The 12,086-nt window shown below is 43.0% G+C and overlaps 1 protein-coding gene across 1 annotated transcript; it reads left to right on the forward strand.

The window, feature by feature from the left end:
- The first annotated feature begins 1,004 nt into the window (after positions 1–1,004).
- On the forward strand, positions 1,005–12,086 carry LOC133109682 (store-operated calcium entry regulator STIMATE-like). Its single transcript, XM_061219160.1, has 8 exons — positions 1,005–2,116; positions 3,471–3,519; positions 3,870–3,965; positions 4,181–4,302; positions 5,340–5,452; positions 7,171–7,248; positions 8,575–8,724; positions 9,236–12,086. The coding sequence occupies exons 1-8, from the start codon at positions 1,891–1,893 to the stop codon at positions 9,347–9,349; spliced, it is 948 nt and encodes a 315-aa protein (XP_061075144.1). The 5' UTR covers positions 1,005–1,890; the 3' UTR covers positions 9,350–12,086.

The raw sequence follows: 12,086 nt of genomic DNA on the forward strand, positions 1-12,086 counted from the left end.
ACTCATTGCAGAAGGCAAGGCAAGGAAAGGAAGCAGGGATCTAACAGTTGAGAACATGAATTAGGCAAATGGAATGTTAGTTGGAAGCCTACTACTATAGCCGTGGGAGATAGGGAAGGTAGAACCGTAGGTTGATCATTCATGTTATGCGTTCCAAAAAAATACTTCCACAAAAGTTTACTTCCTCGTGTTTCCTTGCTCAATAATTCTTGGGGAGCCTCCAAGCCCCTGGTTCCTAGCTCCTTCAAAGAAAATTTAACAGGTTGGAATGTCTCTAAAAAAGCAGTCCATGATCAATTTCTGAGTAGGTCAAGAAAGTAAGATACCAGGGGGCTAGAACTGGATATAATGTCGTTCAAAACGCCATTGGGATCCATTGATTTTTTACAGCCTAATAAAAATACTTCTGCTCATATATTGATGTTAATTATGTGCATTATATTAAAAAGAAAAATCATCTATTTTTTCTGGGGTCTAGTATTTTTCTTGCCATACAAAGAAATATTTTTTGGATTTATAATCCTAATGTGAATGTGTTTTTTCCACATACATTAGTGTGCCGTCATTCTCAGAAGTATTTATATACACTTATTTGGAGTGTGACATGGCTCAGGCAGTAAGAGCAGTCGTCTGGCAGTCGGAGGGTTGTCTGGAGTTGGAGGGTTGCCTGGAGTTGGAGGGTTGCCGGTTCGATCCCTGCCTGGGTGATGTCGAAGTGTCCCTGAGCAAGACACCTAACCCCTAAATGCTCCTGACGAGCTGGTTGGTGCCTTGCATGGCAGCCAGTGAGTGTGTGTATGAATGGGTGAATGAGAAGCATCAATTGTACAGTGCTTTGGATAAAGGCGCTATATAAATCCCAACCATTTACCATTTACCCGTGGAAAAAGGGGATGGGTTTTGACGTAGCCTTCCACATGCTTTACGTCACTGTTCTGCGCTGACTTCCCTCGTACACGTGATTAGCCATGTGACCCAGGACACAACTGAGCATGTCTGTGGCTGTTCCGCAAAAAACAATTATACTTTCTGGTTCTGATGTGCTCCACATTTGATTCTATTGGCGTCGCTGTCTCATGCTCGATGGAGGAGACGAGAATAAAATAAATTATTGGAATGAGTCTGTTTTTACCTGCTGGACAGCCATTGTTGTGAACTGGGGATGGCTAGGAGTGATAGCCAGGGTAGTTAAATCAAGTTAGATTTTAGCCAGGGATTAGCATAAAATACTGCACTGGCGAACCAAGCGGACAAATCTCACGATCAAGCTTACATTTGGAATGTGCATCGCACAGATGTGACGCCAGGAATGATGCAGCTGCTCTGGAAATCGATCTAAAGGATGGATGACACTTATTCGCTCGCTTTATTGCAAAGAGAATTCGAGGCAGTGGGTATAGTTTAGCTACGAACCCCATGCTAGCATCACTTTTGGCTAGCTAAATTACGAATGGTTTTGTATGTTGATATTATCGCATTTTTCAAATGCAAAACGTAGAGTTAGACACGTGTATGGACATACAGGAGAAGGTGCCGAACACACGGTGTGGTGGACTATATTGGATGTTAGGTAGCTATTGGTCTAAAGTTAACCCGTTTACAAGCTGAATTTAAATGTATTTGAAGCGCAGGTGTGCCATTCCGTTGTTGTGCTCTGTGGGACTATCATTGTAACGACGGCGAGGATGGGTCGGCTGTACAAGCGAAGACGAATCTGTTGTCTTCTTTCGACAACAACATTCCTCCTAGCTTTGCGCATATATCAACAACAGAACTGATGGTGTAGGGGATTTTGTGGAAGTGCCATACGCAGCGTTAGTGACTAGGTTTAGTGAATTGAAACTAATTAACTTGTGTGCTAGCCATCGCGTTTTGGTGCCCAGTTTTGTCATGACTTATTTGTTAGCCATGGGTCAGAGCGCAGTAGGGATGGTGTCCAGACCCGGGGAAGTAGTGGCTCCGGGTGCGGTGCTGTCTCCCGCAGCGTCGCAGAACTCTTCCGCCGGCCACACCTTGGACCCCAATGACAAGGGCTGCGAGAAAGGCGCATTCATGGATTCGTTCGGCATCTTTTTGCAAGGGCTGATTGGCGTCGTGGCCTTCAGCCTCCTATTGTGTGAGTACCATCTCTTATTCTATTACCCATTCTTTCAATTTGTACTTGGTGCGTCTCACGTGAATTATATTGTCATTATTATTGACGAAGCAATGACTACCTCTATCTTTTCAAAGTAACATTTTCGGAAGTAACATTTGCCGACTACAGACTGCTGCCCCTTTCTAGCGATAATGCATGCACATCTCACCCCAATGTGATTCAAGAGTTCCAGTCAGACCACAATGTTTAATCAACCCGCCTGACAATATCCTTAAGCCAAACTTTATGCGCAGACATGAGTGACTTACAAAAGTGGAGAACGTCAGTATTAGTCTCAGGAATACAGAAGTGTTATTACACCAAAGGCCTATTTATAATCAGTCAGTTATCCAAACAAACTAACGATTAGTATTGCAAACAAAAGTAAATACTAATACACAGATAACCTCTTTACACAACTATACCTACAACATTATTTTCCTTAAAGGAAATGTGTATATAGCTCCTGCTATAATGTTATAATAAAGTTTTACACAAGAGCCAAACGGCAGGTCTGATTTAAATGCAGTCACATCACAAAATCAAAAGGCATAGTTTTTGCAGGAGCCATATGAAGAAGGAGCTGGAGAACTAAGAGAAGGAGAATGAAGACTAGTTGTGGTGAGATAAAGATATGGCTATACCTAGTTCTGATTGAAGGCGATGTACAAGGCAAGGTCTCTGATGGTTTTCAGTGGTGCTGTGGAGGTTGGCTCCAGAAGTGTTGAGGGGCCTGTAAAGGTTCCCTCCTGTATTTGGTGTTACTTCATGTCCCTTCACTGTGTTATAAAAGCTGATGTCATGCAGAAGTATTTGTCTTCAGTGGGGTGCCTCCTGCTTTCACCCATGGACCCAGGCTATTTTTATATGCTCTCGAAATGTTTACATTAGTTCCTCTGTAGCACTGGGACTCACCCCCAGTATGCCCTCCTCGTAATACAAACAAAGGTATCCATCAAAATTCAACCAGGATTTAGACATGTTACCGCCTTATTTGTTTCCAATTTTCTTCATTCTTCCATCAGGCAGTATTTGTGTATTAAAATTAATATAACAGAATTTTAAACGTGGTATCATGTTGAATTGAACAAATACAGGGTTCAGATTTTTTTCCAAAATGGCTGTCAGTTTTGGCAGGTTAAAACTTTTATCGGATTTTATGTAAAGTCAAAATTAAGTCAAAGTTAATTACTTATCATTTATAGTGCAAAGCCATTTTTGTCAAAAAGAGTGAATTTCAGTCATTGCATGAGAGCTGCTCCTACAGTGCAGGGCTGTGGAATACCTTGCTTTACTGTGCAGATGTCTAACTCTTTACTTCTCACCTGGCCAGTGAAGCGCTTCAGGGAGCCCAAGCATGAGAGGAGGCCCTGGAAGATCTGGTAAATCTCCTGTCCTGCCTTCTCATTCGCTGCATGCTCTATGATGTGATCACCACAGTTACGTACATTCACGGAGCACAGGCTACGTGCATGCAAATTACCACCTACACCATAGATTGTTTTTTTGCAGTGCTGCCGAATTAATTGCCCTACTCCAGTTTTGTGAACTTAGTGTGAACACCTTCCAGCCGTCTCGCTCCACTACATTAGATGAGGACATGTAAATAAACCCTCACTGCCCTCCTCAAATCAGATGCAAACACCTGCGGTATAAGTCACCCAATGTCACACTTGTCATCCTCAGTCTCTGGGTGTTTACATTCTGCCCCTCTTCTTCTGTCCTGCCCCAGGTTCCTGGACACCTCCAAGCAGGCCATCGGGATGCTTTTTATTCACTTTGCAAACGTCTACCTCTCAGACCTCACTGGAGAGGACCCCTGCTCACTGTAAGTGCGTGTGTGGGTGAGGTGGAGAGAGGGAATCTAACCAAGGTGGTCGTTGTACCCAAAATGTGTACAGTGTGTATGTGGTGGCTGGTGTGGTCATGTATGTTGACGTTGACCTTTGAGACATATTAGGTAATGTCAGATAATGTCCAAACCACACTTGTATATAGAAATAAAACGTGTCCTTGGGTCTCTGATTGGATGTGAATCCACAGGTACCTGATTAATTTCCTGCTGGACGCGTCTCTGGGAATGCTGTTGATCTACGCAGGGGTGCGGGTTGTGAGCGCAGTGGTGGAATGGCGACAGTGGGACTCGCTGCGTTTTGGGGAGTACGGTAAGGCCGACACCGCCAGCTCCACAGTATGTGGGTACCTGCACCTGCTTATAAAGCTTTCCTTTAAAGAGGACTTTTGTGTATTAGTGAATTTATAGCATTATACTTTTACTTTTCTGCAAATGGTGCTTTTGCATCAAATTTTTGCATTCTTATTCCATCAGATCAGTTTTTCTAATTATATAAAACACCACTGCCAGATTAAACGATTGACTAAGACTACTTCTAGGTGTGCCAAAGTGGTATGAATCTATAAGACAATGTAAACGTTTCCTTTTGAGCTTAAAGGGAATATAGGTAAGATTTTTGTGTTAAAACATTGTTACAAGGCCATTATAAATCCCTTCCTATCATTGAAAAAGGCTTGCTGACATGTTGACCCTCTTCCTGAGTTTATAGTCCTTAAATTCTGGTTTCAAAATATACAGTTGACGGGCCGTCACTCTGTGCCAAAACATTGCACATCTCAAATAGTCAAATAAGTTTGCTTGCTCATAGTATAGTTGGTTAGCTAAAGTGAAAACTTCAAAACAGACAAAATGTATAAATAGTGTTGTGCAGCACACTTAAGTCAACATTTCATAAAGTCACCTGTTCTATGAACATTTTCTTTCTACGAAAAGACAGCAGGCTCTGTCGCATTTGTCACTGTCAACTTTCCAAAACAGTGCACGTTGTGGTTTGAGGATGTTTGTTGAGTCCGAAATGACATATTAAACACTTTTGTAGCAGTATTTGTGGATTGCACTGAAGGAGACAAAACCTCTGATTTGCATGTTGGTTTATGCTTCTGGTGTTCAGTCCACGTGTGTAATTTGTGTGTAGTGGTGTTTCCTTGTTGTGCTGTCGGATATTCTGCAGGGCACATGTACTCAAGGGGGGAAAATAAATTGATTTACCAGAATACATATTGACCAGTCACAGGTGAGTGGCCGGCTGTTGCAAAGGACAATATGTATTTTAGATTTGTGCAAATTGACCCTGATACCATAGGGACGTAACCTATCTCCCCCTACCCCCATTTCCCCATCTCTCAGGAGAGTCGGTGTTGTGCAGGGCTTGGGCAGGCCAGTGTGCCCTCTACATCTTCATCATGATGTTTGAGAAGGTCATCATTGTTCTAGTCCTGCTCATCCCACAGTGGAAGCAGGTGAGGGAGTGGGCTTCTGCCCACATATTAATACATATTAATCCTCAAACTAGCCAAGTTGCACAGCGGAACCAATTTCATCTGTGAATTGTCCTAGAGGTGAACATCTGAATGATGGATGTGAACTCAACTGAGAAAATTGAGAAAATATGATCTGTGTTCTAATGCAGGACCCACCACTGCAGTCTTGAAATGAATCTAGCTCCCACTTCCCACATCTTAACACTTAGTAATGTTTCTTTTGTACCTAATTACTACAGGATTATTATTGCATGCTTCAAAAAATACCAGAAAAATATGAAAAAACTTAATGTTTATTTAAAGTTTCAAGTGCATTTGATGATGCCTTTGAATTAGTGAATTGAGTGTGTGTGTGTGTGTGTGTGTGTGTGTGTGTGTCTGGGATGGGTGTCACAGGTTCTGCACTCGCTTGGTTTTCCTCCTACCTCTCTGGTCGCTCCTACCAGGTGACTTGGAGGGGCGCACTCTCCGACCCTCAACCCCTACGAACTGGAGTCCCGCAGGGCTCGGTTCTTGGGCCTCTCCTCTTCTCGCTATACACCATGTTTCTTGGTTCTGTTATCTCTTCCCACGGCTTCTCTTATCACTCCTACGCTGATGACACCCAACTCTTCATTTCCTTCCCCCCTGACACCCAAATCACCACACAGATCTCTGCCTGCTTGGCTGATATCTCTGCATGGATGACTTCCCATCACCTGAAGCTCAACCTTGCCAAAACTGAGCTTCTCTACATCCCTGCTAAGTCCTCTCCGTCAATCGACCTCTCACTGACTGTGGAGGACTTTGTAGTTTCCTCCTCCCGTACGGCAAAGAATCTTGGGGTGACTCTTGATAACTGCCTCTCCCTGGCTCCACAAGTATCCTCCACTGCCAGAACCTGCAGGTTCTTTCTGTTTAATATACGCCGCATCCGTCATCTCCTGACGGAGAAAGCCACCCAGCTCCTAGTCCAGGCGCTCGTCATTTCCCGCCTGGATTACTGCAACTCCCTCCTAGCCGGTCTCCCAGCGTGCGCCATCAAGCCCCTCCAGCTGGTCCAGAATGCTGCAGCCCGCTTGATCACCAGTCAGCCCAGGTCGGCTCATGTCACCCCGCTTCTCATTGGCCTCCACTGGCTTCCTATTGCCGCACGCATCCGATTCAAGGCCCTAGTGTTGGCATTTCAGGCTGCTAAGGGGACTGCCCCACATTACATACAATCCCTGATCACTCCCTACTCCCCAGCTAGACCACTCCGGTCTGCCAGCTCTGGTCGCCTTACGATTCCCTCTCTACGGGCACCTGGCGGTCGAGCTGCACGTTCACGCCTGTTTTCCGTTCTGGTTCCTCAGTGGTGGAATGACTTGCCTACCACTGTCAGAACAGCAGAATCCCTCCCCCTATTTCGACGCAGACTCAAAACACACCTCTTCAAACTCTACCTTAGTCCCCCCTCCTGATTTACCCCGCCCCCCCCTTCTGATACCCCTATCCCTGTCTAACCCCTGTCTAACCCCCCCCAAAAAAAAAAATTGCACTTATGATGACGACTATATGTTTAGAACAGCAGTCCAGGTGTATTTTTCTAGTTCTGGATGTGATGCTTTGACTTGTGGTAGAACCTATGCACTTGTAAGTCGCTTTGGATTAAAAGCGTCTGCCAAATGACTAAAATGTAAAAATGTAAAAAAAATGTGTGTGTGTGTGTGTCCTAGCTGGCACTTCTGAACCCAATAAAGAACCCACAGTTGGAGTTGGCCATCGTCATGTTCATCGTCCCCTTCTTCGTCAATGTAAGTGACAGTCAATTCCTTGGGTCCTCTGAGGACAAGTTACTGTCCTGCCTACATTATATTATGCATGGCTTTCTCAGCAATGTGTTCCTTTTTTGCCTTTGTGGTGTTGCAGTGTATTAAAAAAGCAACAATAATCATCTTTGTGCAGTGCTGTGAAAAAGTATTAGCTCCTTTCCTGGTTTCCTCTCGTATTGCATTTTTATCATCCTGAATGGTTTCAGACCATTAAACAAAATGAAATATTCAACAAAGGGAAACTGGGTACATACAAAACACATAATTAAAATTATTATTTCATTTATTTAATAACAAATGTTTTCAAAAACCCATATTACCCATGTGAAAGAGCAATTGCCTCCTTACTCAATCAACCAGTTGCAGCCTTACCATCAGAGTGAAGTAGTCACAAGAAGGTTTCTACAAGCACACTATGCCACCATCTAAGGAAATCAGAAAAAAAGTGTCAGCCTCTAAAGGGTTTCAAAGCCATGTATAAGACTCCCCAACCAATGTGAACACTTAGAACAGTGGTGAATCTTCTCAGGAGTGGCCGGCATGCCCAAATTTCTCCAAGGACTCTACAGAAACTCATCCAGGAAGTCACAAAAGAAAATCCAAAGAACTCCGTTAAGGCTTGACTTCACAATAAGAAAGAGACAAAATGGGATTCATGCACTTTTGGGACAAGACTGGTCCCATTATGTTTTCTCCACGCCCTTTATCTGAAGTGTAATTTGGTTATGCAGCAAGACAATGGCCCAAAACACAAAAGCATGTCCATATTTGAATAGCTGAAAAGAAACAAAATTTTAAGTCCTGATGTGAACCCAATATAGTTGCTTAGGCAGGATCTGAAGCATGTAGTTCATGCTCAAAAACCTACCAATTTGTCTGAATTAAGTTCTGCAAATAAGAGTGGGTTCTAATTCCTCCACTGTGATTTGAAGGACTGATGCCAAATTGTAGGAAGTGTTGCCATTATTGCTGCTAAACGTGGTGCAACCAGTTTTTAACTTTTAGGGGGCAGTTCCCTTTGTCTAATAATATTTATTAGACAAAGGTAAATATCTGAATCCATATTGTTTAATGATAAGAGGAAATCAGGAAGGGGCCAAATATTTTTTCACAGCACTGTATGTGTGCTATGTCAGTGTTTGTGAGTGTTTGGTATAACTGTTTTTTGTTATTTGTAAGTGTCTATGTAGCGTTTATTATTGAAATATAACCTCAATGAATGACATTTTTTCATTGTCTTTTGTGTGAGAGTGTATTTTTGTGTATGTATTTGTGTATGTGTTATAAATAGTGCATATGTGTCTCCAGGCCTTGATGTTCTGGGTGGTGGATAACTTCCTGATGAAGAAGAGCAGGACTAAAGCCAAGCTGGAGGAGAAGGAGGGTGGAGGCGAGTCTCGCGGTGGAGGAAAGGTGCGCTATCGACGCGCACTGTCTCATGACGAGTCTGAGTCTGAGGTGAGCTGTGTGCACTGCAGGTGTAACAACAATAGCAACAATGTTGGACTCTAATTTGCTGCATCATTGCCTAATGCTACAGTTCTACAATTTTAACGTGAACCTTATACGGCTTTTGTGAAATTTTACTCTGTTACAGACGGTAGAGTAACGGATGACTATAGGTTGCTTTTCAAATACGTAGTCTAGGAACATGACGTTCGATGGTGACATTGTGCATTTCTACACTGTGTGAATGCAGTCGCCAGGCGTGGAGAAAATTTGACTTTGGTCATTTGACTACGACCAAGTCAGTGTTGAATCAATTGGCTAAACAGCTACCATATGCAAGTTTTTATGTTGGCAGTTAAAGTTGTTCCCAATAAGAAATAGTTCATTGGTAGCATTGTCAATTTATTGATCGCAACAGAGGCCGCAATGCCATGATGTTTCATGATTGAGCTCGATCCTGTTCAGTCAGTGCTGGCAATCATCTTTTCTGCTGATGTGAGCCATCACCCTCCCCCCACAGATCCTGATCTCAGCTGATGATGAGATGGAGGAATCGGATGGAGAGGAGGATTGGTGGCGGGTGAACGACCTCAAACCTGTCAATAAGAAGCGCCTGCTGGAACTCCCTGTCTGAGCCCCTGCTCCTGGACCTGGTCCCTCGCACTTTGGGAACACTTCTCTTTAAAAAGTACTAGAAGAAGAACTGCCACACCTGCTGATTAAAACTGAAGCATGCTTTGGAGTGATGGTGAAATGAACTGATTGGAGAGATTTTTGTCAACAACCAATAAGAGTAGGGCTATTAAGGACAAAAGGATTAACAAAGCCAAATACTGGATTGATTGAATGGTAGCAGGAACTAAATGTTCCCATCTCTTTTGGAATGACATTGGAATGTCAAGGATAAGCTCTCTTGACATGGCAGTTTACATTGTTTAAAATGCTGCTTTCTGATTACTGTTATTTAATTTTCTTATCATGTCCAACATTTTTTTCCAAAAATAGAAACCACTCAGCAGTTTTGTGGATCATAATTCTACATTACAATACAGTGCCTGAATGTTGTTATGGTTACTTTTCTATCTACAGTAGGCAGCCTGAGTCTGAGTGGAGTCTTTTATGCCTGCATGTGGAGAGATCGTATTTTGATCTTTTTCAGGAATTTTCTGTCTGAGATTTCTACAGTTGATGATGTGTAAGAACCCCCCAAATACACCAAAAGGCGAAAGTATCTGAGAGGTGAAGGAAGCGTGTGTAGTCTGACCAATGCTAATGGAACCGGGTTAATTTCATTTTATTCTTGTTTATCTGACTCCAAGATAAGTTCAACTGCTTCTCTGTTCTAACAGTTCAACAAAAGGAACTACAAAAGTCCACCAATAGTGTGGCTCTATATGATCATTATCTATTTGTATAGATGTGGATGTGCCTGTGGCCTGTATAGCCTACAGTGATACACTTAGTATGGATCTTGTGACAGCACTGGTGTATAGGCAAGTGACTGCAGGGTGCAGGTATCCTAGGTTGTCTATGTCTGTTAGGACTCTAAACTGCTAAGTATGCAGTGGTGTAAGTCAAGAGGATGCAGGTTCAAATTAATACAATTTATTCAACAATGTGCATTGCAGAAATAGAATGACAATGTGTTACAAGAATTACAAGGTGTAATATGAGTGACTATACGCAAATGGTGCGTATTAGCGAACCAACAATGGTCCTGCTGATGTTATCTCTGTATGTCTAACAAACCTGGTTAACCTTTGTATCACAGCTGGATGCTGACTCACAGGTAACTTGCATTACCTGTGGTTTATTCCTACAAGATCTTTATTCAGCAACCAGTGTACTACACCACTAATGACATCAAACTATTTCCCACAACATTACCTATCTAAAGACACTGTAAGTGGAAAACCCATGATCTATACATTGCTATTTCAACTCAGTTCTGGGGGCATTCCACTGAGGTTGCAGAACAATGATGGGAGCAATAGACCTGAATTGACAAGCGCGGTCTTCCTCAAATCTTGCTGACCCTACCATCAACATGGTCAACACAGTTTCCTTTTGGAGGTCTGCAGAGAGGCACACTCATGTAAAATGCCCTACTGATGCAATGGGAACCACAATGGGAGGTAGTGCTTAGATCTTTCTGTAATAAGTTTGCATTTTATAGCTTTTGCATTCCTCCCCTGTAAAGTTGGTGCACCGTCTTTGAGCACCAGCTTCTTAACTAGCTCTGATGGATTTGATTGAGAGAGCAATGGGAGTGGTTGATTCAGTCCAGCAGATGGTTTGATTGACAGGTGTTGAGGGTAGGTGAAGTTGTCCTTCTCAGCAGTTGGAACTTTGCTGGTTGCTGTGAACCAGCTCAGCTCATTATTAACACATGAATTTATGTAGTACTACCTATTCTTAAGTGCTGTGAATATAAGAGTGTAGCCTGCTCGTGAGCACAGTAAACGGATAGATCATAATGTTTTGGCTCATCTGTGAGTGTTCATAAAGTTTTGGTTTATCTGTGAGTGGTCATAATGTTCATCAGTTGAACCAAAGCATTATGACCACTCTCAGATGAGCCAAAACATTAGGGAATAGCGTTGATTATCTCATAACAATAGCGCATGTCAAGCACTGGGGATGTATTAGACGGTTAGCGAACAGCTGGTTCTCGTTGTCAGTGTTGGATGTGAGAGAAATCGGCTGGTGTAAAGACCTGACTGACTTAGAAGGGCTAAATCTTTATGGCCAGACGATTGCGTGTTGGGCAACCAAGGCTGATCGATGCATGAGGGCAACAAATGCTATCCTGTCTGGTCCGCACCGACAGAAGGGCTACTGTGGCAGAGCTGTTTTGGTGGCACATAGAGAACCAACACCTTATTAGGCAGGTGGCTCATCAGTGTACACACACACACACGTACACAAGCCTATCCATATGCACACACACACACACACACACACACCCTGCCTTAATGTATCAGAGTTAAAAAGGAGTCCTACTGGAGACTTAGGTCTTTATGTGTTTTGTGTTTTTTCTATGTTCTGTTGGATTGGCCAAAATACATGAGATTCCTGAGAGCTCTGCTCCAGGGATATGTAAACACCAGCAGGTGCAGTCATCCCTGGACAGGACCTGTTGTGCGTAATCTTCCGTTCTCCCTGTGTCCTGTGTTCTTGTGTCGTCTTTGATGGGTGGGGTGGTATTTCATTTTACTTCATTTAAGTATTGGAACTGTCCTCATTTCTGTCCCTGTTCCCTCTGAAATGGGATACCTTGCCTATGATTGTTGTGTGTTGTCATGATTGTGTAGTGTTGCAACAGTCATTTATATTTATTTTCTTTCAATTAAATTTCTTCTGAAAAGGAA

This window comes from Conger conger, chromosome 14 (genome assembly GCF_963514075.1).
Source record: "Conger conger chromosome 14, fConCon1.1, whole genome shotgun sequence".
NCBI lineage: Eukaryota > Metazoa > Chordata > Actinopteri > Anguilliformes > Congridae > Conger > Conger conger.